The 27801-nt window shown below is 42.9% G+C and overlaps 2 protein-coding genes and 1 long non-coding RNA gene across 3 annotated transcripts in view; 1 reads left to right on the top strand and 2 right to left on the bottom strand.

The window, feature by feature from the left end:
- Positions 1 to 27801, top strand: part of LOC143773303 (uncharacterized) — a 233686-nt gene that overhangs the window by 21597 nt on the left and 184288 nt on the right. Inside the window, exon 2 of the long non-coding RNA XR_013215134.1 lies at positions 20867 to 20946. This is a non-coding gene — a long non-coding RNA (uncharacterized LOC143773303). The remainder of the gene's footprint in view (positions 1 to 20866; positions 20947 to 27801) is intronic.
- Positions 4611 to 5429, bottom strand: LOC143773369 (olfactory receptor 1G1-like). The gene has a single exon (XM_077260842.1). The coding sequence runs from the start codon at positions 5427 to 5429 to the stop codon at positions 4611 to 4613; it is 819 nt and encodes a 272-aa protein (XP_077116957.1).
- LOC143773370 (olfactory receptor 1G1-like) lies at positions 26814 to 27623 on the bottom strand. Its single transcript, XM_077260843.1, has one exon. It carries the CDS (start codon positions 27621 to 27623, stop codon positions 26814 to 26816), a length of 810 nt encoding a protein of 269 aa, XP_077116958.1.

Below are 27801 nucleotides of genomic sequence, written 5' to 3' on the forward strand. Positions count from 1 at the left end.
CCTGGGGAAAGACAATCCAAGGCCATACCGCTAGTGACCACAAGAGGGAGCCAAAAAGTATAGTTCACAACACAGAATACACCGCTATGCAGAGTTACAAAAAGGAGTCCTTGGAGAAAGGGCATATTCGCCCATCATCGTCACCGTTGGGAGCAGGGTTCTTTTTTGTGGCCAAGAAAGATGGTTCTCTGAGACCTTGTATAGATTACCGCCTTCTTAATAAAATCACGGTCAAATTTCAGTACCCTTTGCCTCTGCTGTCTGATTTGTTTGCTCGGATTAAGGGGGCTAGTTGGTTCACCAAGATAGATCTTCGAGGGGCGTATAACCTTGTGCGTGTTAAACAGGGCGATGAATGGAAAACAGCATTTAATACGCCCGAGGGCCATTTTGAGTACCTGGTGATGCCATTCCGGCATTCTAATGCCCCATCTGTGTTTCAGTCCTTTATGCATGACATCTTCCGAAAGTACCTGGATAGATTTATGATTGTATATTTGGATGATATTTTGGTCTTCTCGGATGACTGGGACTCTCATGTGAAGCAGGTCAGAATGGTGTTCCAGGTCCTTCGTGCTAATTCCTTGTTTGTGAAGGGGTCTAAATGTCTCTTCGGAGTCCAGAAGGTTTCATTTTTGGGCTTCATTTTTTCCCCTTCTACTATCGAGATGGATCCTGTTAAAGTTCAGGCCATTTATGATTGGACTCAGCCTACTTCTGTGAAGAGCCTTCAGAAATTCCTGGGCTTTGCTAATTTTTATCGTCGCTTCATCGCTAATTTTTCTAGTGTTGTCAAACCATTGACTGATTTGACCAAGAAAGGTGCAGATGTGGTGAATTGGTCCTCTGCGGCCGTTGAGGCTTTTCAGGAATTGAAATGTCATTTTTCTTCAGCCCCGGTGTTGTATCAGCCAGATGTTTCGCTCCCTTTTCAGGTCGAGGTAGATGCTTCTGAGATTGGAGCAGGGGCTGTTTTGTCTCAGAGAAGTTCTGATGGTTCTGTGATGAGGCCATGTGCTTTCTTTTCTAGGAAGTTTTCGCCTGCTGAGCGTAATTATGACGTTGGCAATCGGGAGTTGTTGGCTATGAAGTGGGCATTCGAGGAGTGGCGACATTGGCTTGAGGGAGCCAAGCATCGCGTGGTGGTCTTGACGGATCACAAGAATCTGACTTATCTCGAGTCTGCCAAACGGTTGAATCCTAGACAGGCTCGATGGTCGCTGTTTTTCTCCCGTTTCGATTTTGTGGTTTCATACCTTCCGGGTTCTAAGAATGTGAAGGCTGATGCCCTTTCAAGGAGTTTTGTGCCTGATTCCCCAGGAGTTCCTGAGCCGGCTGGTATTCTCAAAGAGGGGGTAATTTTGTCTGCCATCTCCCCTGATTTGCGGCAGGTGTTGCAGGAGTTTCAGGCTGATAGACCTGACCGTTGTCCTGCGGAGAAATTGTTTGTCCCTGATAGATGGACTAGTAGAGTTATCTCTGAGGTTCATTGTTCGGTGTTGGCCGGTCATCCTGGAATCTTTGGTACCAGGGATTTGGTGGCTAGATCCTTTTGGTGGCCGTCCTTGTCACGGGATGTGCGTTCCTTTGTGCAGTCCTGTGGGACTTGTGCTCGGGCTAAGCCCTGCTGTTCTCATGCCAGTGGGTTGCTTTTGCCCTTGCCAGTCCCGAAAAGGCCCTGGACGCATGTTTCCATGGACTTTATTTCAGATCTCCCTGTCTCTCAAAGGATGTCGGTCATCTGGGTGGTTTGTGATCACTTCTCTAAGATGGTCCATTTGGTACCCTTGCCTAAATTGCCTTCCTCCTCTGATTTGGTTCCATTATTTTTCCAGCATGTGGTTCGTTTGCACGGCATTCCAGAGAACATCGTGTCGGACAGAGGTTCCCAGTTTGTTTCAAGGTTTTGGCGGTCCTTTTGTGCTAAGATGGGCATTGATTTGTCTTTTTCTTCGGCTTTCCATCCTCAGACAAATGGCCAAACCGAACGAACCAATCAGACTTTGGAAACATATCTGAAATGCTTTGTTTCTGCTGATCAGGATGATTGGGTGACCTTCTTGCCTTTGGCTGAGTTCGCCCTTAATAATCAGGCCAGTTCGGCTACTTTGGTTTCGCCTTTTTTCTGTAATTCTGGTTTCCATCCTAGTTTTTCTTCAGGGCCGGTTGAGCCGTCGGATTGTCCTGGTGTGGATTCTGTGGTGGACAGGTTGCAGCAAATTTGGACTCACGTAGTGGACAATTTGACATTGTCCCAGCAGAAGGCTCAACGGTTCGCTAACCGCCGTCGCTGTGTTGGTCCCCGACTTCGTGTTGGGGATTTGGTTTGGTTGTCGTCTCGTTATGTTCCTATGAAGGTTTCTTCTCCTAAGTTTAGGCCTCGTTTCATTGGTCCTTATAAAATTTCTAAAATTCTCAATCCTGTGTCATTTTGTTTGGCCCTTCCAGCTTCTTTTGCCATCCATAATGTGTTCCATAGGTCGTTGTTGCGGAGATATGTGGCGCCTATGGTCCCCTCCGTTGACCCCCCTGCTCCGGTGTTGGTCGAGGGGGAGTTGGAGTATGTGGTGGAGAAAATTTTAGATTCTCGTATTTTGAGACAGAAACTTCAGTACCTGGTCAAGTGGAAGGGCTATGGTCAGGAAGATAATTCCTGGGTTGTTGCCTCTGATGTCCATGCTGCTGATTTAGTTTGTGCCTTTCATTTGGCTCGTCCTGATCGGCCTGGGGGCTCTGGTGAGGGTTCGGTGACCCCTCCTCAAGGGGGGGTACTGTTGTGAATTCCGTTCTCGAACTCCCTCCGGTGGTCATGAATGGTACTTCGGCGAGTTCTGTCCATGGACTCCCTCTGGTGGCTGTGAGTGGAGCTGCTGGTTCTGAGACTCCTTCCTCAGATGCCCTCGTTTATGGCTAGGCTGGCTTCTCTGCTTAACTCCACTCAGATCGTTACTTCATGCCAGCTGTCAATGTCTTAGCACTGGTTCAGATCTCTCCTGGATCTTTCTGATGACCTGTCTACTCCAGCAGAAGCTAAGTCCCTGCTAGTTAATTTGTTGCTTATTGTTTTAATTGTCCAGCTTGCTATCATGATTTTGCCTTGCTAGCTGGAAGCTCTGGGATGCAGAGTGGCACCTCCGCACCGTGAGTCGGTGCGGGGGTCTTTTTGCACACTCTGCGTGGTATTTTGTAGTTTTTTGTGCTGACCGCAAAGATACCTTTACTATCCTCTGTCTGTTTAGTAAGTCTGGCCTCCTTTGCTAAAACCTGTTTCATTCCTGTGTTTGTGACTTCCATCTTAACTCACAGTCAATTATTGTGGGGGGCTGCCTTTTCCTTTGGGGTATTTCTCTGAGGCAAGGTAAGGCTTTATTTCCTATCTTTAGGGGTAGTTAGCTCTTAGGCTGTGTAGAGGAGTCTAGGCAGAGTTAGGTACGCTCCACGGCTATTTCTAGTGTGTGTGATAGGATTAGGGTTTGCGGTCAGCAGAGCTCCCACTTCCCAGAGCTTGTCCTGTCTCATGGTTTAACTATCAGGTCATTCCAGGTGCTCCTAACCACCAGGTTCATAACATGCCACCCTGTAAAAGGATGAACACTAAGGAGGTTCTGAAATTGTGATTCTAAAATTGCGCGAATCCCTTGGAAATGAAGGTTTTTCAACTTTGGCATTTCCAAGGGAACTGCTGTCAAAAGTGTCTTCAGCATCTGTTATAGTAAAGTGTAAGGTACTTATTCAAGCTTTGTGGAATTAGAAGCAGCATTAGCAAAAATTGAACATGCCTTCCTAAGAAGTCTACAAAGTTGGTAGAGCTACAAAAGGACTTAATTCCATTTTAATGCCCATGGTTTTGGAATGGGATATCCAACAAGCTCCATCATAGATGTGTCAATCCTTACCTTTGCTCATATTTGGTTAAAGGATTATTAAAATCCTTTAACCATAGGGACCCCCATTGATACCAAGAACAGGGGTCTACAGCCAAGTCCTAACAGGAATATAGGCCTGGATGCTCAACCTCCATTCCACTCATTGTCAGTGGAACTGTTTTAACCCCTTACGAACTTTGCGATTTTCTATTTTTGTGCTTTCATTTTTTTCCTAAACTTCTTCCAAAAGCCATCATTTTTTTAATATTTTTCACTGACATTGCTGTATGAGGGCTTATTTATTGTGAGATGACTTGCAGTTTTTAAAGACAATAAAAGTTAACATCCAATGCACTTGCAAATGGGTAAAACAAATTCCAAGCGCAATGAAAAAGAGAAAAAAAATGCAATTTCACAATTGTTTTTTGGGTTTTATTCATGGTACTATAAAAGTGACCTAGCAATAGGATTCTACACCAAACTTGCATGTAATTTTTCGTCATAATTTTCCATGACCATAACACTTTCATATTTATCATAAAAAGGAAAAGATGAGCACTAGCGCTAATACATACCCATTTCTTTTAACGCTGTATATTCAGAAAAATCCATTGCCCCAGTGCACACAGGATAATGTTCAATGAAAAAATGAATATTAAAATAAATCTGAGATGCCCTAGCCAGAATTATCAGAATTATTAATTTTACATTCATTTTTAGATTATTGTGACATCATGTTTAATCCTAAGTTTTTAGGAGTTTTTTTGAAATATGCAATATATTACATAAAGCATTTTTAACTTCTCTGTTCCTTAAACTGTAAATCAAAGGATTCAATGTGGGAGTCACTGCTAGGTAGAGGACTGAAAATATCTGGTCAAGTTCCTCTGAGTGATCTGATGAAGGTATCATGTACATACAGAGTAAGGTCCCATAAAATATGAGAAGGACGGTAAGGTGAGAGGTACACGTGGAGAACGCTTTTTTCCTTTGAACAATTGAGTTTATGCCGAGAATATTTGCTAAAATTTTACTGTAGGACATCAAAATGAGTATGAAGGGACACAAACCCATGAATAAAGCTTCCACTAATATCATTGTCTGGAATTCATAGATATCACCACAAGAAATCTTTGTCAATGTTTTAATGTCACAAAATATTTGTTTAATGTCTGTGGAGCCACAGAAAGCCAAACGGGAGGCAAATATCGTAACAAAAAGAGAGTTACAAAATCCAGAAAGCCAACTCCCGGCTACAAGGAGGCTGCACTTTCCTTTCTTCATGATTAAAACATAATGTAACGGGAAGCAGATTGCAGCATAGCGGTCGTAAGACATCACGGTCAATAACCAAATTTCTGTGCAAGCAAAGGCAGTGAAAAAGTACATCTGTGTAAAGCAAGCAGTAAATGAAACCCGATTGTTTCCAGTAAGAACGATGTCCATTAATTCTGGAAGAGCCACTGAAATATATAGGACATCTACAAAGGAGAGGCTACGTAGGAAGAAGTACATTGGTTTCTGCAGATGGCGGTTCATGAAGAGTGTCACAAAAATTAACATGTTCCACAGTAGACATATGAGGTACAGAGCAAGAAATGTTGGAAATAAAAATATTTTTTGACCAAAAACGGAGAAAGCTAATATGTAGAATTCAATAACATGTGTCCCATTCTCCATCAATGTGTATTATTTTCAAAGCTACATCAATCCAGTTGGCAGAGTGTTTCCAAACCAGGGACTTCTAAGGAAAAAAAATCAAGAGTGTCCTAGAAAGCAAAAGCTATTAACATTAGCCTTGGATAGAGGTTCTTCTTGTAACCAAGATCGAAAACTCTTGCCATTCATTCCCCTAATAATAATTAAGATAATTACTGCTGTAGTTCATATAATTCAATATCCTTCTCTATCTCCACTAGACTGATATTTCGCAACTCAGATGGTCAAACTATACACGCAACTACCTGTATAATTGGCTTTAAGTGATCATTTTCACCTGTAATCACTGGCCATTGTTTTTTACACACTTCCAAATGTTTTTTATGACCTATTAAAATATAAAAAGTATAAACTTTGCTGTAATTGTACTGACCTTAAAGAGTTACAGTAATTTTATTTTCTGTTGTTTTTTTAATAAATCAATAGTACAGTACATGTGACAACAAGAAATTTTGTAATTATCAGAGAAATCTGTTTCTTTCTCCATCATGACTAATTTTTCATTATCAATCTCCTCAATCCACGGATAAAATCTGTCTTCAGTGTCTTCAGCATGCTAAAGTCATCTTCTGTAGTAGTAACGTGTAAAGTGTATGTTGTGCATATTAATATTGATTTGGTACTAACACTGACCTGCAAGGCTACCATGACCTGTTTCCTCCATATATCCCAAAACTAATCTCCCACATGTAATTTTGAGTCTTCCCAAGACTTCATTGTCTCTTCCACTCTCGAATATTCCTCACCCAATCACCTGCAAGTCTTCTCCTGAGCATCTCCCATCCTCTGGAATTCTGTGCCCAATTCAAAACTTTAAGATGGAACTTGAAAACTGATCTCTTTAGGAATGCTAATAGCCTGCAATGATCCCCAGCGACCTCACCAACACCGGAGCTGCCGCAAACTCCCAACCTACTGTCTCCTTCCTCATTATCCTGCGGAATGTAAGCCCACAATTACAGGGTCCTCTTCCCCTGTACTCATCTGCCATTTTTAGTTTGTTCACAGTATTTTCTATCTGAATTATGTAAGCAACTCCTTCTCATGTACTGTGCCATGGAACCAATGGTGCTCTAAAAATAAATAATAATAATTTATTCTATTTTTGTAAATTTTTAAACATCAAAAAGGATTTCACACAGAATTCACACAGCTCAGTCTAACACATTCAATATACAAAATGTATACCTTTGGAAATGTCCGTCATTTGCTGTATAAGTAATCACACTATGCTACACTGGATTTATATATTTTCTTCCTTCTATAAATATAATCATGCAGGTAATGAACCAGAGATCTTCTGTTAATCTCTGGGGAAGTAAAAAGAATGAAAAGCCATAAAAAAATCCCTGTAGACTTGTATTTTTTTAAAATCATGATTGGTTATATGTAATTGGCAATTGTTTCTTTTGTTATTTCTGAACTGAAACCAAGAAAACTACTATCGGAGTAGCCACAAACCACCAAAAGGTTGCATCCAATTTCATGAAATTACATAGCTTATCCATAATGACCACAGGACAAATAAGCCCTCCATAGTGCCCCTACGCACATTTCGCTTTTTGCTTTCTCAAGAGGAAGTGCACTATGCACTAAGATATGTACTGGACAAAAATATATGCATTTTTATTTTGATATATATGGACATTTATGAATAGTTATTATAGGATTTTCAACTCTATATCCATTACTGTACTTTTTAGAAATTGGATGTAACTTGATTTGATTTTTACTACGATGTACCGTGGAATTTGGAGCTTCCTCCAGTACGTATCTCCTCCTTATTAGAATATTATTACATATATATATATATATATATATATATATATATACATATATACACTCACTGGCCACTTTATTAGGTACACCTGTCCAACTTCTTGTTAACACTTAATTTCTAATCAGCCAATCACATGGCGGCAACTCAGTGCATTTAGGCATGTAGACATGGTCAAGACAATCTCCTGCAGTTCAAACCGAGCATCAGTATGGGGAAGAAAGGTGATTTGAGTGCCTTTGAACGTGGCATGGTTGTTGGTGCCAGAAGGGCTGGTCTGAGTATTTCAGAAACTGCTGATCTACTGGGATTTTCACGCACAACCATCTCTAGGGTTTACAGAGAATGGTCCGAAAAAGAAAAAAAATCCAGTGAGCGGCAGTTCTGTGGGCGGAAATGCCTTGTTGATGCCAGAGGAGAATGGGCAGACTGGTTCGAGCTGATAGAAAGGCAACAGTGACTCAAATCGCCACCCGTTACAAACAAGGTAGGCCTAAGAGCATCTCTGAACGCACAGTGCGTCGAACTTTGAGGCAGATGGGCTACAGCAGCAGAAGACCACACCGGGTACCACTCCTTTCAGCTAAGAACAGGAAACTGAGGCTACAATTTGCACAAGCTCATCGAAATTGGACAGTAGAAGATTGGAAAAACGTTGCTTGGTCTGATGAGTCTCGATTTCTGCTGCGACATTCGGATGGTAGGGTCAGAATTTGGCGTAAACAACATGAAAGCATGGATCCATCCTGCCTTGTATGGAGCAACGTTGGGATGTGCAGCCGACAAATCTGCGGCAACTGTGTGATGCCATCATGTCAATATGGACCAAAATCTCTGAGGAATGCTTCCAGCACCTTGTTGAATCTATGCCACGAAGAATTGAGGCAGTTCTGAAGGCAAAAGGGGGTCCAACCCGTTACTAGCATGGTGTACCTAATAAAGTGGCCGGTGAGTGTATATATATATATATATATATATATATATATATATATATATATATATACAGCACAGACCAAAAGTTTGGATACACCATCTCATTTAAAGATTTTTCTGTATTTTCATGACTATGAAAATTGTACATTCACACTGAAGGCATCAAAACTATGAATTAACAAATGTGGAATTATATACTTAACAAAAAAGTGTGAAACAACTGAAAATATGTCTAATATTCTAGGTTCTTCAAAGTAGCCACCTTTTGCTTTGATGACTGCTTTGCACACTTTTGGCATTCTCTTGATGAGCTTCAAGAGGTAGTCAACGGGAATGGTTTTCACTTCACAGGTGTTCCCTGTCAGGTTTAATAAGTGGGATTTCTTGCCTTATAAATGGGGTTGGGACCATCAGTTGTGTTGTGCAGAAGTCTGGTGGATACACAGCTGATAGTCCTACTGAATAGACTGTTAGAATTTGTATTATGGCAAGAAAAAAGCAGCTAAGTAAAGAAAAACGAGTGGCCATCATTACTTTACGAAATGAAGGTCAGTCAGTCAGAAAAATTTGGAAAACTATATATATAGCATCACTCTGTCCGTACCCTTTATAGACTGTGCCATACCCTTTATAAACTACACTCCTAGTGTTAGATTATAACCACAGCGTCCATGTTCAAGAAAAAATGCCGCCGGAAAGCGCCGACTGCTCTGGGGCTGATTTCGTTGTCACGATCTCGCCCACTCATGAAGTCGCGGCATTTCATCCCACAGCAATTAGTTACTTACATATATCTGGTGCGGGTTCCACCACCATGGTGTCCCCATGCCCCCTGATTCTGGCCCATGAATGCCCCCCTGCTACCAGAATCGGCACCTGCGCAGTCTGTGCTTTCCGGCACCATTTTCTTGAAGAGACACTGCAGTGTGTCTTCAAGAAAATGGCGCAGGAAAGCACGGACTGCCCAGGTGCCGATTTCTGCATCACGATCCCGCCCTCTCATGAGGTCGCGGCAGTACATCCAACAGCAATTAGTTACTTACATATATCTGGGTGGATTCCATCGCCACAGTGTTTCCATGCCCCCTGATTCCGGCGCATGAATGTCCCCCTGCTCCCGGAATCGGCACCTGCACAATCCGCGCTTTCCTGCGCCATTTTCTTGAAAAGACACTGCAGCGCCGACTGCGCAGGCGCCAATTACTGCATCACAATCCCTCCCTCTCATGACGTCACGGCATTTCCGCCCACATCAATGATTTAGTTACAGATTTCAAGAGCTGATATCGACGCCACAGTGTCCCCCTGCCCCCTGATTCAAGTGCAACAGTGTCTGCTGCCATCACTGATTTAGTTACATATATGTTGTGAATTCCGTTCTTGGGCTCCATCCTGTGGTTATGAATGGTATTTTTGGGAGTTCTGCTCTTGGGCTTCCTCTGGTGGTTTCGAGTGGAACTTAGCAGCTGCCTTCACTAATCGGTTCCCTGGCCTTGTTATTTAACTGGGCTCCAGTCTGTAGTCGATGCCAGCTGTCAATGTTTTCCTGTTGGATTCAGTCCTCTCCTGGAAGTACTCTGTTGGCCAGTCCATTTCAGCTTAAGATAAGTTCTGCTAGTTCTTGGGTGTATCCCTGCTTTTGACCTTCTGTTCAGGTTTAAGTTATGTCTCTTTGTCCAGCTTGTCATTATGAAATATTCAGGCTAGTTGGAAGCTCTGGGGTGCAGATTTGCCCCTCCACACCGTGAGTCGGTGTGGAGGTTATTTTTGTAAACTCTGCGTGGATTTTAGTTTTTATACTGACCGCACAGTATCCTTTTCTATCTCTGTCTATTTAGATAGTGTTGGCCTCCTTTGCTGAAATCTATTTTCATTTCTGAGTTTGTCATTTCCCTCTCCACTCACCGTTAATATTTGTGGGGGGGCTATCTTTCCTTTTGGGGGTTTCTCTGAGGCGAGATAGTTTTCCGTTTCCATCTTCAGGGGTAGTTAGTTCTTAGGCTGTGTCGAGGCATCTAGGCAGAGATAGGAACGTCCCACGGCTATTTCTAGTGTTGGTGTTAGGAGTAGGGATTGCGGTCAGTAAAGCTACCACCTCCTCAGAGCTTGTACATTTTACCCACCAGGTCATTTCTGTGCTGCTCCGTAATCACCAGGTCATAACTGTGATTGTTGTCGGTGGAGCTGCCACCTCCTCGGAGCTTGTCCATGATTGGTTTTACCCACCAGGTCATCTCAGTGCTACTCCGTAACCACCAGGTCATAACAGTACAGCTGGCCCACAATGTGTTAAATGCATCTCAAAAGAGGGAAAAGAAAGTTCTGAGTCATTGTTTTGTTTTTTTTTCCTTGTTGCCTGTTTTGTCCTTTTTTTCCCCTTGATCTTTGGATGGTTCAGGAGCTTGGTGCTGATATGGAGGTTCAGGGTCTGTCTGCGCATGTTGATCATCTCGCTGCAAGGGTACAGAGTATCCAAGATTATGTTATTCAAACTCCTGTTTCTGAGCCTAGAATTCCTATCCCTGATTTGTTTTCTGGGGATAGATCTAAGTTTTTGAACTTTAAAAATAATTGCAGATTGTCTTTTGCTCTGAGACCCCGTTCCTCTGGTGACCCCATTCAGCAGGTGAAGATTGTTATTTCTCTGCTGCACGGAGACCCGCAGGACTGGGCATTCTCGCTTGAGCCAGGGAATCCTGCATTGCTCAATGTAGATTCATTTTTTCAAGCGCTTGGACTGCTTTATGACGAACCTAATTCTGTGGATCAGGCGGAAAAAATCTTGCTGGCTCTTGGTCAGGGTCAGGAAGCAGTAGAAATATATTGTCAGAAATTTAGAAAGTGGTCTGTGCTTACAAAATGGAATGAGGATGCCCTGGCAGCTATTTTCAGAAAGGGTCTTTCTGAAACCCTTAAAGATGTTATGGTGGGGTTCCCCACGCCTGCTGGTTTGAACGAATCAATGTCTCTGGCCATTCAGATTGATCGACGCCTACGTGAACGTAAGGTGGTGCACCATATGGCGGTGTCCTCTGGGCAGAGTTCTAAGCCTATGCAATGTGGTAGTATTTTGACGAGAGCAGAACGGCAGGAGTTCAGACGTCAGAATGGGCTGTGTTTTTACTGTGGTGATGCTACTCATGCTATCTCTGACTGCCCTAAGCGTACTAAGAGGGTTGCTAGGTTGGTTACCATCAGTACTGTACAGCCTAAATTTCTCTTGTCTATTACCCTGATTTGCTCATTGTCGTCCTTTTCTGTAATGGCATTTGTGGATTCTGGTGCTGCCCTGAACTTAATGGACCTAGAATTTGCCAAGCGCTGTGGTTTTTCCTTGGAGCCCTTGCAGAGCCCTATTCCCTTGAGGGGGATTGATGCTACGCCATTGGCCAAGAATAAACCTCAGTGCTGGACACAGTTAACCATGAACATGGCTTCAGCACATCAGGAAAATATTCGCTTTTTGGTGTTGCATAATTTGCATGATGTGGTTGTGCTGGGGTTTCCATGGTTACAGGTACATAATCCAGTGCTGGATTGGAAATCTATGTCTGTGACTAGTTGGGGTTGTCAGGGGATACATAGTGACATTCCTCTGATGTCAATTTCCTCGTCCCCTTCTTCTGAAGTTCCTGAGTTTTTGTCGGATTTCCAGGATATATTTGAGGAGCACAAATCCAGTCCCCTGCCTCCTCATAAGGACTGTGATTGCGCTATTAATTTGATTCCTGGCTGTAAGTTCCCTAAGGGCCGACTTTTCAATCTGTCTGTGCCAGAGCATGCCGCTATGTGGAGTTATGTAAAGGAGTCCTTGGAGAAGGGGCATATTCGCCCGCTTTCGTCACGGTTGGGAGCGGGGTTCTTTTTTGTTGCCAAGAAGGATGGCTCCTTGAGGCCCTGTATAGATTATCGCCTTCTCAATAAGATCACTGTCAAATTCCAGTACCCTTTGCCTTTGCTCTCTGATTTGTTTGCTCGGATTAAAGGGGCTAGCTGGTTTACCAAGATTGACCTTCGAGGGGCGTATAATCTTGTCCACATCAAACAGGGTGAAGAATGGAAAACAGCATTTAATACGCCCGAAGGCCATTTTGAATATCTTGTGATGCCTTTCGGGCTTTCTAATGCTCCATCTGTGTTTCAGTCCTTTATGCATGATATTTTCCGGGAGTATCTGGATAAATTCATGATTGTATATTTGGATGATATTTTAGTTTTTTCCGATGATTGGGAGTCTCATGTGAAGCAGGTCAGGATGGTATTTCAGATTCTTCGTGCTAATGCACTGTTTGTGAAGGGGTCTAAGTGCCTTTTTGGAGTTCAGAAGGTTTCTTTTCTGGGGTTCATTTTTTCTCCCTCGGCTATTGAAATGGACCCTGTTAAGGTCCAGGCTATTTATGATTGGACTCAACCCACATCTGTGAAAAGCCTCCAGAAATTTTTGGGCTTTGCTAATTTTTATCGCCGCTTCATTGCTAATTTTTCTACTGTGGTTAAACCTCTGACCGATTTGACCAAGAAAGGTGCTGATGTGGTGAATTGGTCCTCTACGGCTGTGGAGGCCTTGCAGGAGCTTAAGTGTCGTTTTACTTCTGCCCCTGTGTTGCGTCAACCAGATGTTTCTCTCCCTTTTCAGGTTGAGGTTGACGCGTCTGAGATTGGGGCAGGAGCTGTTCTGTCTCAGAGAAGTTCTGATGGCTCTGTGTTGAAACCGTGTGCTTTCTTCTCTAGAAAGTTTTCGCCTGCTGAGCGTAATTATGATGTTGGCAATCGGGAGTTGTTGGCTATGAAGTGGGCATTTGAGGAGTGGCGACATTGGCTTGAGGGAGCTAAGCATCGTGTTGTGGTCTTGACCGATCATAAGAATCTCATTTATCTAGAGTCTGCCAAGCGGTTGAATCCTAGACAGGCTCGGTGGTCTTTGTTTTTCTCCCGTTTTGATTTTGTGGTCTCGTATCTTCCTGGATCTAAGAATGTGAAGGCTGATGCCCTGTCTAGGAGTTTTTTGCCTGATTCTCCGGGAGTCCTTGAGCCGGCTGGTATTCTCAAGGAGGGGGTGATTCTTTCTGCTATCTCCCCTGATTTGCGGCGGGTGCTTCAGGAGTTTCAGGCTGATAGACCCGACTGCTGTCCTGTAGGGAAATTGTTTGTTCCTGATAGATGGACTAGTAAGGTGATTTCTGAGATTCATTGCTCTGTATTGGCTGGTCATCCTGGGATCTTTGGCACCAGAGATTTGGTTGCCAGGTCCTTTTGGTGGCCTTCTTTGTCATGGGATGTGCGTTCCTTTGTGCAGTCCTGTGGGACCTGTGCCCGGGCTAAGCCCTGCTGTTCTCGTGCTAGTGGGTTGCTTTTGCCTTTGCCTATCCCTGAGAGGCCCTGGACGCATATTTCCATGGATTTTATTTCTGATCTTCCTGTTTCTCAGAAGATGTCTGTCATCTGGGTGGTTTGTGACCGATTTTCTAAAATGGTCCACTTGGTACCTTTGCCTAAGTTGCCTTCCTCCTCTGATTTGGATCCTTTATTTTTTCAGCATGTGGTTCGTTTGCATGGTATTCCGGAGAATATTGGGTCTGACAGAGGTACCCAGTTTGTTTCTAGGTTTTGGCTGTCCGTTTGTGTTAGAATGGGCATTAATTTGTCTTTTTCTTCGGCATTTCACCCTCAGACAAATGGACAGACGGAGCAAACCAATCAGACCTTGGAAACCTATTTGAGATGCTTTGTGTCTGCTGATCAGGATGATTGGGTTACCTTTTTGCCGTTGGCCGAGTTTGCCCTTAATAATCGGGCTAGTTCGGCTATCTTGGTTTCACCTTTTTTTTGTAACTTCGGTTTTCATCCTCGTTTTTCTTCAGTGCAGGTTGAGCCTTCGGACTGTCCTGGGGTAGATTCTGTGGTGGACAGGTTGCAGCGGATTTGGACTCATGTGGTGGACAATTTAACATTGTCTCAGGAAAAGGCTCAACGTTTTGCTAACTGCCGTCGGTGTGTTGGTCCCCGGCTTCGGGTTGGGGATTTGGTCTGGTTGTCTTCTCGTCATGTTCCTATGAAGGTCTCTTCCCCTAAGTTCAATCCTTGTTTTATTGGTCCTCATAGGATTTTGGAAATTATCAATCCGGTGTCTTTTCGTTTGGCCCTTCCAGCTTCTTTTTCCATTCATAATGTGTTCCATAGATCTTTGTTGCGGAGGTATGTGGTGCCCATGGTCCCCTCCGTTGACCCTCCTGCTCCGGTGTTGGTTGAGGGGGAGTTGGAATATGTGGTGGAGAAGATTTTGGATTCTCGTCTTTCGAGGCGGAAACTTCAGTATCTGGTCAAGTGGAAGGGTTATGGTCAGGAGGATAATTCTTGGGTTTTTGCCTACGATGTCCATGCTGCCGATTTGGTACGTGCTTTTAATTTGGCTCGTCCCGATCGGCCTGGGGGCTCTGGTGAGGGTTCGGTGACCCCTCCTCAAGGGGGGGGGGTACTGTTGTGAATTCCGTTCTTGGGCTCCATCCTGTGGTTATGAATGGTATTTTTTGGAGTTCTGCTCTTGGGCTCCCTCTGGTGGTTTCGAGTGGAACTTAGCAGCTGCCTTCACTAATCGGTTCCCTGGCCTTGTTATTTAACTGGGCTCTAGTCTGTAGTCGATGCCAGCTGTCAGTGTTTTCCTGTTGGATTCAGTCCTCTCCTGGAAGTACTCTGTTGGCCAGTCCATTTCAGTTTAAGATAAGTTCTGCTAGTTCTTGGGTGTATCCCTGCTTTTGACCTTCTGTTCAGGTTTAAGTTATGTCTCTTTGTCCAGCTTGTCATTATGAAATATTCAGGCTAGTTGGAAGCTCTGGGGTGCAGATTTGCCCCTCCACACCGTGAGTCGGTGTGGAGGTTATTTTTGTAAACTCTGCGTGGATTTTAGTTTTTATACTGACCGCACAGTATCCTTTTCTATCTCTGTCTATTTAGATAGTGTTGGCCTCCTTTGCTGAAATCTATTTTCATTTCTGAGTTTGTCATTTCCCTCTCCACTCACCGTTAATATTTGTGTGGGCTATCTTTCCCTTTGGGGGTTTCTCTGAGGCGAGATAGTTTTCCGTTTCCATCTTCAGGGGTAGTTAGTTCTTAGGCTGTGTCGAGGCGTCTAGGCAGAGATAGGAACGTCCCACGGCTATTTCTAATGTTGGTGTTAGGAGTAGGGATTGCGGTCAGTAAAGCTACCACCTCTTCAGAGCTTGTACATTTTACCCACCAGGTCATTTCTGTGCTGCTCCGTAATCACCAGGTCATAACTGTGATTGTTGTCGGTGGAGCTGCCACCTCCTCGGAGCTTGTCCATGATTGGTTTTACCCACCAGGTCATCTCAGTGCTACTCCGTAACCACCAGGTCATAACACATATATCAGGCGCTGATGCCACAGTGTCCCCCTGCCTCTTGACTCCTGCACAACAGTGTCTGCTGCCATCACTGATTTAGTTACATGTATCAGGCGCTGATACCGATGCCACAGTGTCCCCCTGCCCCCTGATTCCACCTCAACAGTGTCTGCTGCCATCACTCATTTACAGTAGTTACATATGTAACTATATCTACAATACAATATGTCAGCAAAGCTACCAAGTAACTTTCTATGGAATCTATAATATAACACTGGGAGCGTCAGTCTGTCCGAAGCCTGAAGGATGGGAGCAGCACATGACAGGATTGGGGCACAGGATGGGAGCACATGACAGCATGAGGGCACAGGAAGAGAGTAGCACATGACAAGATGGTGGCACACAAAACAGGATGAGGGCGCAGGATGGGGGCTGCACATGACAGGATGGGGGCGCAAGATGGTAGCAGCACATAACAAGATTAAGGCACAGGATGGAAGCAGCACATACCAGGATGGAGACCATATACCAATATAAATGCTTGCCACCCAGACGTAGAACGGGTTCAATAGCTAGTATATGTGTAAGGGTGAAAAGGAAATGCATGGTATAAATTAAATAGCATGTTTTTGAAGGTCTTACCTCCTAATTTTGTTCCTTTTTGGTCATAGATATTTTATCATTTTCTTTTTTTAACATTATTTATCATTTACGGGTTGCTCAATGGCACATCATATTGCAGTTTTAAACGTTTGTATAGTATTTATCGTCATGCATATCCCAGGGTATGTATGGTATGTTATGCCATTTACTGATCAAATTAATTGATTTCATATTTTGATAGATCGGGCGTTTCTGAACACAGCGATACCAAATAACTTCATCTTAATTTAAACTTAAATTCAAAGCTCTGAATGCTGTTCCATTATATAATGTTCTATTGTGGGTCAATTGATCAGTCACCTACCTCTGTTATTATCCTTACATTTTTCTAACAATGGTAGTCTATGAAACCGATGTTTGTGCCATCTGAATGTGGGTGGAATAAAAATAAATGGCTGGTCCCTCACTCACTTTGTCTTAATTTAAATTTAAATTCCAAGCTGTAAATGCTGGGCCAGACCCTGATACCTCATGCATGGGCCTTGACTGATTGCTTCTGTGCCAATTATAAAAGGTTCTACTGTCAGTCATTTTATCAGTCAACTACCTATGATACTATTATTACATTTTTCTATAAATAGTAGTCTATGAATTGATGTTTGTGCCATCTGAGTGTGGCTGGAATAAAAAAAATGTAGGTGTTGCATGAGGTATCAGGTCTCCCAGCTAAGAAGGCTTACACCGCTCCCTTAACCACCAGGTCCATTAAAACTTAAATTCGAGTCTGTAAGTGCTGGGCCAGACCCTGATACCTTATGCATGGTCCATGGCCGTCTGCTGCTGTGCTATTTGCAAATTTCTACTGTGGGTCAATTGATGCCAGTTTTCATGATGTGTACCCCTAATTTTAGCTATTTGGGAAGCTTTTTATCACCCCTTAAGGTATTGTATATAATTTGGTTTGGCCTGCCATTGAATCTAATGGGGTTCGGGTACGTTCGTCAAACCGTTCATCGAACATGTTCTGCGAACGTCTAATCTTTCGGTGAATCGAACAGAACCGAGCCTTGAAAGGTTTGCTGATCTCTAGATGGCTTTAATTCTTATAAAAGTGTTAATTCTTCATTAACAATTGATATCTAATTTCTAATTATTAATGATTTCAAAGATAATACAAAATTCTTAATTAATGCTATAAGATTTATTAACCCCTTCATGATCTTGGGATTTTTCATTTTTCCGTGTTCGTTTTTCACTCCCCTCCTTCCCAGAGCCATAATTTTTTTATTTTTCCATCAATTTGGACATGTGAGGGCTTATTTTTTGCGAGACAAGTTGTACTTTTGAAAGACATCATTGGTTTTACCATGTCGTGTACTAGAAAACAGGAAAAAAATTCCAAGTGCGGTGAAATTGCAAAAAAGTGCAATCCCACGCTTGCTTTTTGCTTGGCTTTTTTGCTAGGTTCACTAAATGCTAAAACTGACCTGCCATTATGATTCTACAGGTTATTATGAGTTCATAGACACCTAACATGACTAGGTTATTTTTTACTTAAGTGGTGAAAAAAAATTCCAAACTTTGCTAAAAAAAAAAAAAAAAATTGTGCCATTTTCCGATACTCGTAGTGTCTCCATTTTTCATGATCTGGGGTCGGTTGAGGGCTTATTTTTTGCGTGCTGAGCTGGCGCATTTAATGATTCCAATTCGGTGCAGATTAGTGTTGAGCATTCCGATACTGCAAGTATCGGGTATCGGCCGATACTTGCGGGTATCGGTATTCCGATACCGAGATCCGATACTTTTGTGGTATCGGGTATCGGTATCGAAACAACATTAATGTGTAAAAAAAAGAATTAAAATAAAAAATATTGCTATACTCACCTCTCCGACGCAGCCTGGACCTCACCGAGGGAACCGGCAGCGTTCTTTGCTTAAAATGCGCGCGTTTACTTCCTTCCATGACGTCACGGCTTGTGATTGGTCGCGTGCCGCCCATGTGGCCGTGACGCGACCAATCACAGCAAGCCGTGACGTAATTTTCAGGTCCTGAATGCCTAATTCTAGGCATTCAGGATTTTAAAATTACGTTCCGGCTTGTGATTGGTCGCGTCGCGGTCACATGGGCGACGCGACCAATCACAAGCCGTGACATCACGGGAGGCAGGAAACGCGCGCATTTTAAAATTACGTCACGGCTTGTGATTGGTTGCGTGCCGCCCATTTGACCGCGACGCGACCAATCACAGCAAGCTGTGACGTAATTTCAGGTCCTGAATGCCTAATTCTGCATTCAGGACCTGAATTTACGTCACGGCTTGCTGTGATTGGTCGCTTTGCGGTCACATGGGCGGCACGCAACCAATCACAAGCCGTGACGTAATTTTAAAATGCGCGCGTTTCCTGCCTCCCGTGATGTCACGGCTTGTGATTGGTCGCGTCGCCCATGTGACCGCGATGCGACCAATCACAAGCCGGAACGTAATTTTAAAATCCTGAATGCCTAGAATTAGGCATTCAGGACCTGAAAATTACGTCACGGCTTGCTGTGATTGGTCGCGTCGCGGCCACATGGGCGGCACGCGACCAATCACAAGCCGTGATGTCACGGAAGGAAGTAAACGCGCGCATTTTAAGCAAAGAACGCTGCCGGTTCCCTCGGTGAGGTCCAGGCTGCGTCGGAGAGGTGAGTATAGCAATATTTTTTATTTTAATTCTTTCTTTTACACATTAATATGGATCCCAGGGCCTGAAGGAGAGTTTCCTCTCCTTCAGACCCTGGGAACCATCAGGGATACCGTCCGATACTTGAGTCCCATTGACTTGTATTGGTATCGGGTATCGGTATCGGATTAGATCCGATACTTTGCCGGTATCGGCCGATACTTTCCGATACCGATACTTTCAAGTATCGGACGGTATCGCTCAACACTAGTGCAGATACATTCTTTTGATCGCCCGTTATTGCATTTTAATGCAATGTCGCGGCGACCAAAAAAACGTAATTCTGGTGTTTCGATTTTTTTTCTTGTTACATTGTTTAGCGATCAGGTTAATGCTTTTTTTTATTGATAGATCGGGCGATTCTGAACGCGGCGATACCAAATATGTGTAGGTTTGATTTTTTTTATTGATTTATTTTGATTGGGGCGAAAGGGGGGTGATTTAAACTTTTATATTTTTTTTATTTTTTTCACATTTTTTTAACTTTTTTTTTTTACTTTTGCCATGCTTCAATAGCCTCCATGGGAGGCTAGAAGCAGGCACAACACGATCGCCTCTGCTACATAGCAGCGATCTGCTGTTCGCTGCTATGCAGCAGAAATGCAGGTGTGCTGTGAGCGCCGACCACAGGGTGGCGCTCACAGCTGCCGGGGATCTGTAACCATAGAGGTCTCAAGGACCTCTATGGTTACTATTCTGCAGCATCGCCGACCTCCGATCATGTGACGGGGGTAGGCGATGACGTCATTTCCGGCCGCCCGGCCGGATGTGGTAGTTAAATGCCGCTGTCTGCGTTTGACAGCGGCATTTAACTAGTTAATAGCGGCGGGTGAATCGCGATTTCACCCGCCGCTACTGCGGGCACGTCAGCTGTTCAAAACAGCTGACATGTTCCAGCTTTGATGCGGGCTCACCGTGGAGCCCTGCATCAAAGCAGGGGAGCTGACCTCGGACGTACTATACCGTCCGATGTCAGTAAGGGGTTAAAGAGAGTCTGTCATAGGGTTTTTCACCCCCATTTCAGCAATGTGTCACATACTGGCTTCTTGCTGTACGATTGATAAAACTCTCTTATCTATTACAGCTTTTCTAGTCCTCTAAATTTCGAGTTGCTGTTATGTAGTCTTTGTAGCTCAAACTATTTCTTCTCCCTACATCTGATCTGCAACTTTCTACCTTTGCACATTGTAGACAGAAAGCTGTGAATGAATAGCACAGGCGGGTTACAACAATGATAATAATAATTTATTTTCTATAGTGCCAACACATTCCACAGCACTTAACAGTATACAGCGGGAACATGCACAGACAATACAAAGTAACATAGATCAATATTTGGTTTGCTTTAGACCAAGCTCATCATTGAGAGGATTAGCAAATCTGCAGCCACTAAAACTATGATTGTGGCCAATGAAGAGAAGGAGCGCACTCACCAATCGTCCAGTGCAGGTAACTTTATTCAAAAACCGTAAAACATCTTCACGACCGGGGGTGCTGTACAATGAGAGCGGCAAGCCTGACGACGGCCATTTTGCGCCTGACGGGACCCATAGAAGCGCCCGTCAGGCACGAAACGGCCATCGTCAGGCTTGCCGCTCTCATTGTACAGCACCCCCGGTCGTGAAGATGTTTTACGGTTTTTGAATAAAGTTACCTGCACTGGACGATTGGCGAGTGCGCTCCTTCTCTTCATTGGCCATTTGAACACGACTGTTATTCAGTGGAGCACAGCACCCAGGATCGGACGTCTTGACCATCTAGCGCAGTTGAGCGGTTCCCACTATATTGTTAAGGCGGTAGTGCGGTCTGACTGTCTTTCTCAATATTGCATAAAACTATGATTGTAACTACAGCAACAATTCCAATAAGTATTTTTTTTTTTAGAGAACTAAAGAAGAATAGGCCAAATAAAATCTTCAAGCTTTATTTATGTCCATAAAGTTAAAAGGTTCCACGTGGTGATGGTAAGTCACACTCTCATAGATAAATGAAATTATAAGTTACAGACACAAATATAGCATATACAAAATTAAAATATAATCAAAAGTGAATATATTAAACAAAAAGTGGATATATAAACAACTAAGGTATTTACAACAGAATGGCACAAAGTCATTAACCATAGTAGATATGTAGACGCAGAGCCAAATATCCTGCACAACCCCAAATACATATCAGTGAAGTGGAGTATATAAAAAGTAAGTGAATGAAAGTTTGTAGAGGACATACCATAATGTTCAATAGCAGAAGTTGATGAAAAATATGTAGTGCTGCATATATGAGGCCTATATAGAAAAAGGATTAGAATGGTGGACACTATATGGTATAAAGGTGTACAATGCTGGGGGGGGGGTGGGAGTATAAGTTACAAGTTTTAGGTTTCAAGTGCAATATAGATCGCTATAGGAAGGAGTAATTGTAGTACCTGAATAGGAGTAAGAGAGTTAGCTGGGAATAGCCCTATGTAGTGGGAATAAAGTGGCCAGCTGCGCGCTACCTTACCAGTAGCAAACATGCTCACTGACGCGGAGGAATGCCTGTTTGTTAGGGAATTCCCACATGTATTCAGCGTATCTGGAAGTCGTAAATTATGCAACTGAGGCGATGAAAACTATATCTCCGAGCCAGTAGTGTAGCTACCGAGGGGGCAGCGCGCCGATACAGTTACATTATGCGGCAGAGCAGGGAGAATCAATCTTCCTGCTCTGCCGCTATGGGGCCCGTTATCGCAAGGTGAGCTGTATCTGCAACTAGCTGATACAGCTCACCGCATTGATGAGGGAAGGAGTGCCGTGCTGCGCTCCTTCTCCCATCATCCCCCACACTGACAGCGGGTGTGATGATGTCACTGCCCGGCGCCCGCTGTCAGTAGATGAGCGGGAGCAGGGAGTGCCGCTGGAACAAGGAGGAAGAGAGGTGAGTATTTATTATTTATAGGATCTGCCTATGGGGGGTGCTGCCTTTTATGCAGGATCTGCCTATGGGGGTACTGCCTTATATACAGGATCTGCCTATTGGGGGGGTGCTGCCTTATATACAGGATCTGGCTACGGGGGGGTGCTGCCTTATATACAGGATCTGCCTATTGGGGGGTTGCTGCCTTATATACAGGATCTGCCTATTGGGGGAGGTGCTGCCTTATAAACAGGATTTGCCTATTGGGGGGTGCAGCCTTATATACAGGTACCGCCTATTGGGGGGTGCTGACTTATATACAAGATCGGTCTATGGGGGGTGCTGTCTTATACAACAGGATCTGCCTATGGGGGTGCTATCTTATACTACAGGGTCTACCTATGGGGTGCTGCCTTATACTACAGGGTCTGTCAGTGGGGGTGCTGCTTTATACTACAGGATCTGGCAATAACAAATACTCGGAGATCACCCGAGCTTGCTTGGGAAAACCCGAGCAACGAGTATACTTGCTCATCACTAGTAATAACTCTGGAATGCATGTATGGATCCTGGTGATTCTGCCACTGTTTTCTTGTGACATATTGTACTTCATGATAGCAGTAAAATTTCTATGATATGACTCGCGTTTGTTTGGGAAAAAAATGGAAATTTGGCCAAAATTTTGAAAATCTCTCAATTTTCCAACTTTTAATTTTCGTGCCCTTAAATTACAGAGATATGTCACCCAAAATACTTAATAAGTAACATTTCCCACATGTCTACTTTCCATCAGCACAATTTCGGAACCAAAATATTTTTTTGCTAGGAAGTTATAAGGGTTAAAATTGATCAGCAATTTCTAATCTTTACAACACCATTTTTTTAGGGACCACATCACATTTGAAGTCACTTTCAGGGGTATATATGATAGAAAATACCCAAATGTGACAACATTCTAAAAACTGCACCCCTTAAGGTGCTCAAAACCACATTCAAGAAGTTTATTAACCCTTCATGTGCTTCACATGAATTTTTGGAATGTTTAAAACAAAATGAACATTTAACTTTTTTCACAAAAAATTATTTCAGATCCAATTTGTTTCATTTTACCAAGGGTAGCAGGAAAAATTGGACCTCAAAAGTTGTTGCACATTTTGTCCTGAGTACGCCGATACCCCATATGTGGGGATAAACTACTGTTTGGGTGCATGGCAGAGCTCGGAAGGGAAACAGTGCCGTTTGACTTTTCAATGCAAAATTGGCTGGAATTGAGATAGGACGCGATGCCGCGTTTGGAGAGCCCCTGATGTGCTTAAACAGTGGAAAATTCCCACAAGTGACACCATTTTGGAAAGTAGACCACCTAAGGAACTTATCTAGATGTGTCGTGAGCACTTTGAAACCCCAAGTGCTTCACAGAATTTTATAATGTGGAACCATAAAAGTAAAAAAATCATATTTTTTCAAAAAAATGATGTTTTTGCCCCCAATTTTTTATTTTCCCAAGGGTAATAGGATAAATTGGACCCCAAAAGTTGTTGCACAATTTGTCTTGAGTATGCTGATACCCAATATGTGGGGGGGAACCATTGTTTGGATGCATGGCAGAGCTCGGAAGGGAAGAAGTGCCCTTTTGGAATGCAGACTTAGATGGAATGGTCTGTGGGCGTCACGTTGCATTTGCAGAGCCCCTGATTTACCTACACAGCAGAAACTCCCCACAAGTGACCCCATATTGGAAACTAGACACCCCATGGAACTTATCTAGATGTGTTGTGAGAACTTTGAACCCCCAAGTGTTTCACTAAAGTTTATAACGCAGAGCCGTGAAAATAAAAAATCATTTTTTTCCACAAAAATGATATTTTAGCCCCCAGTTTTATATTTTCCCAAGGGTCACAGGAGAAATTGGACCCCAAAAGTTGTTGAATAATTTGTCCTGAGTAAGCTGGTACCCCATATGTGGGAGAAAACTACTGTTTGGGCACACGTCGGGGCTCGGAAGTGAAGTAGTGGTGTTTTGGAATGCAAACTTTGATGGAATGGTCTGCGGGCGTCATGTTGCATTTGCAGAGCCCCTGATGTACCTAAACAGTAGAAACTCGACACAAGTTGCCCCATTTTGGACAATAGACCCCCAAGGAACTTATCTAGATGTGTTGTGAGAACTATGAACCCCCAAGTGTTTTACTAAAGTTTATAACGCAGAGCCGTGAAAATAAAAAATCTTTTTTTTCCCTGCAAAAATGATTTTTTTAGCCCTCAAATCTTTATTTTCCCAAAGGTAACAGGAGAAATTGGACCACAAAAGTTGTAGTCCAATTTGTCCTGAGTACTCTGATACCCCATATGTGGGGGTAAACCACTGTTTGGGCACACGGCAGAGTTAGGAGGGGAAAGAGCATCGTTTTACTTTTTCAACGCAGAATTGGCTGGAATTGAGATTGGATGCCATGTCGAATTTAGAGAGCCCCTGATGTGCCTAAACAGTGGAAACCCTCCAATTCTAACTCCATCCCTAACCGGATCATACCCCTAACCCTAATCCCAACCCTATCCATAACCCTAACCACACCCCTAAACAAACAAGCCCCTAACCCTAATCCCAACCCTAACCACACCCCTAACCCCAACACACCCCTTTTCCAAACACACCCCTAACCCCTACCCTGGCCATAACCCTAACCACACCCCTAACCCTGACACACACCTAACCCTAATCCCAACCCTACTCTCAACTGTAAACGTAATCCAAACCCTAACCCCATCTCTAACCCTAACCCTAACTTTAGCCCCAACCCTAACCCTAACTTTAGCCCCGACCCTAGCTTTAGCCCCAACCCTAACTTTAGCCCCAACCCCAATCCTAACTTTAGCCCTAATGCTAACTTTAGCTCTAACCCTAACCCTAACTTCAGCCCCAACCCTAACTTTAACCCTAACACTAACCCTAGTGGGAAAATGGAAATAAATGCATTTTTTTATTTTATTTTTTTCCTAACTAAAGGGGTGATAAAGGGGGGTTTGATTTGCTATTTATAGCGGGTTTTTATGTTTTGCAGCTGTAACACACTAAAAGACGCTCTTTATTGCATAAAATAGTTTTTGCATCACCACATTTTGAGGACTATACTTTTCTTCATATTTTGGCCCACAGAGTCATGTGAGGTCTTGTTTTTTGTGGAACGAGTTGATGTTTTTATTGGCACCATTTTCGGGCACATGACATATTTTGATCGCTTTTTATTACGATTTTTGGGAGGCAGAATGAACAAAAACCAGCAATTCATGAATTTCTTTTTTTGGGGGGGAGGGGGGGTTTATACTGTTCTGCGTTTGGTAAAATTGATAAAGCAGTTTTATTCTTCGGGTCAGAACGATTACAGCGATACCTCATTTATATCTTTTTTATGTTTTGGTGCTTTTATAGAATAGAAACTATTTTATATAAAAAAATAATTATTTTTGCATCGCTTTACTCTGAGGGCTATAACTTTTTTTATTTTTTGGTGATGAAGCTGTATGGTGGCTCATTTTTTGAAGGACAAGATGACATTTTCAGTGGTACCATGGTTATTTATATCCGTCTTTTTGATTGCGTGTTGTTCTACTTTTTGTTCGGCGGTATGATGATAAAGCGTTGTTTTTTGCCTCATTTTTTTTAATGGTGTTCACTGAAGGGGTTAACTAGTATTACAGTTTTATAGGACGGGACATTATGGATGCGGCGATACTAAATATGTGTACTTTTATTGTTTGTTTTTTTATTTACATAAAGAAATGTATATTTTGGAAAAATCTTAGATCTGGGGGCCTGCAGGAAGGAGACCCTCGGAACAACGCGATCAAATTACATTGTTCTGAGGGTCTGAGGGAAGGACGCTGGGAGCGCGGCTGATCGCGCATGACATACTATCCCATCCATGGGAATTAGGTCCCAGATCACCTGGACAGGATAGTATGTCTGATGGCAGAAAAGGGTTAAAGCTACATAATCAAAAGCATCCTTTGCCCCAGTGCACACAGGACAATGCTCAAGGAAAAAATGAAAATAAAACTAAATCTGAGATGCCCTCACCAGAATTATGAGAATTCTTAGTTTTCATTTCATTTTTAGATTATTGTGACATCATGTCTAGTCCTTAGTTTTTGGGAGTTTTTTGTAAGCTGGCTGTCTTGCATTTTTTACTTTATTGTGACTTTGTGTAGCAAAAAAGCAATAGGATCTTTAGGGTCTTAAAATATTAACCTTTAAATGTTAATGTTATAATAATTTTAATGTAAGTCTATATTGACGACTAGTGTTGAGCATTCCGATACCGCAAGTATCGGGTATCGGCGTATATTTGCAGTATCGGAATTCCGATACCGAGTTCCGATACTTTTGTGATATCGGGAATCGGTATCGGGATCATGTGACCGCTCACGCGACCAATCACAAGCCGCGACGTCATCTAAGGTCTTTCAAGCGCTCATTCTTAGGAACGGAGGCTGCCGGTTACATCGGTAAGGTCCAGGCTCCGTCGGAGAGGTGAGTATATCAATATTTTTTTTTTTTATTCTTTATTTTACACATTAATATGGATCCCAGGGCCTGAAGGAGAGTTTCCTCTCCTTCAGACCCTGGGAACCATACAGGATACTTTCCGATACTTGGTGTCCCATTGACTTGTATTGGTATCGGGTATCAGTATCGGCGATATCCGATACTTTTCGGGTATCAGCCGATACTATCCAATACCGATACTTTCAAGTATCGGAAGGTATCGCTCAACACTATTGACGATAGGTCCATATCCTCATCTGGGATATGTTTTACCAAAGGGGAAAGATAGGGAAGGACTCGTGTCGCTGATTACAAGGACTCCATTTGCATCTAAGCCCTGATATTGTTCTTTCTTCTTAACCCTAGATTCAAGACTTAAGTCTTCAGATGCTACAACTTTTGTGAAATATGCAATATATTACATAAAGCATTTTTAACTTCCGTGTTCCTTAAACTGTAAATCAAAGGATTCAAAGTGGGAGTCACTGCTAGGTAGAGGACTGAAAATATTTGGTCAAGTTCCTCTGATTGATCTGATGAAGGTATCATGTACATACAGAGTAAGGTCCCATAAAATATGAGAAGGACGGTAAGGTGAGAGGTACATGTGGAGAACGCTTTTTTCCTTTGGCCAAAAGAGTTTAAGCCGAGAATATTTGCTAAAATTTTACTGTAGGACATCAAAATGAGTAAAAAAGGACACAAACCCATGAATAAAGCTTCCACTAATATCATTGTCTGGAATTCATAGATATCACCACAAGAAATCTTTGTCAATGTTTTAAATTCACAAAATATTTGTTTAATGTCTGTGGAGCCACAGAAAACCAAACGGGATGCAAATATCGTAACAAATAGAGAGTTACAAAATCCAGAAAGCCAGCTACCGGCTACAAGGAGGCTGCACTTTCCCTTCTTCATGATTAACACGTAATGTAACGGGAAGCAGATTGCAGCATAACGATCGTAAGACATCATGGTCAATAACCAAATTTCTGTGCAAGCAAAGGCAGTGAAAAAGTACATCTGTGTAAAGCAAGCAGTAAATGAAACCCGATTGTTTCCAGTAAGAATGATGTCCATTAATTTTGGAAGCGCCACTGAAATGTACAAGACATCTACAAAGGAGAGGTTACGTAGGAAGAAGTACATTGGTTTCTGCAGATGGCGGTCCATGAAGAGTGTCACAAAAATTAACATGTTCCACAGTAGACATATGAGGTACAGAGCAAGAAATGTTGGAAATAAAAATATTTTCTGATCAAAAACTCTGGAGAAAGCTAATATGTAGAATTCAATAACATGTGTCCCATTCTCCATCAAGGTGTATTATTTTCAAAGCTACATCAATCAGGTTGGCAGAGCGTTTCCAAACAGG

Source organism: Ranitomeya variabilis, chromosome 5 (assembly GCF_051348905.1).
Source record: "Ranitomeya variabilis isolate aRanVar5 chromosome 5, aRanVar5.hap1, whole genome shotgun sequence".
In the NCBI taxonomy this organism is placed as follows: Eukaryota; Metazoa; Chordata; class Amphibia; order Anura; family Dendrobatidae; genus Ranitomeya; species Ranitomeya variabilis.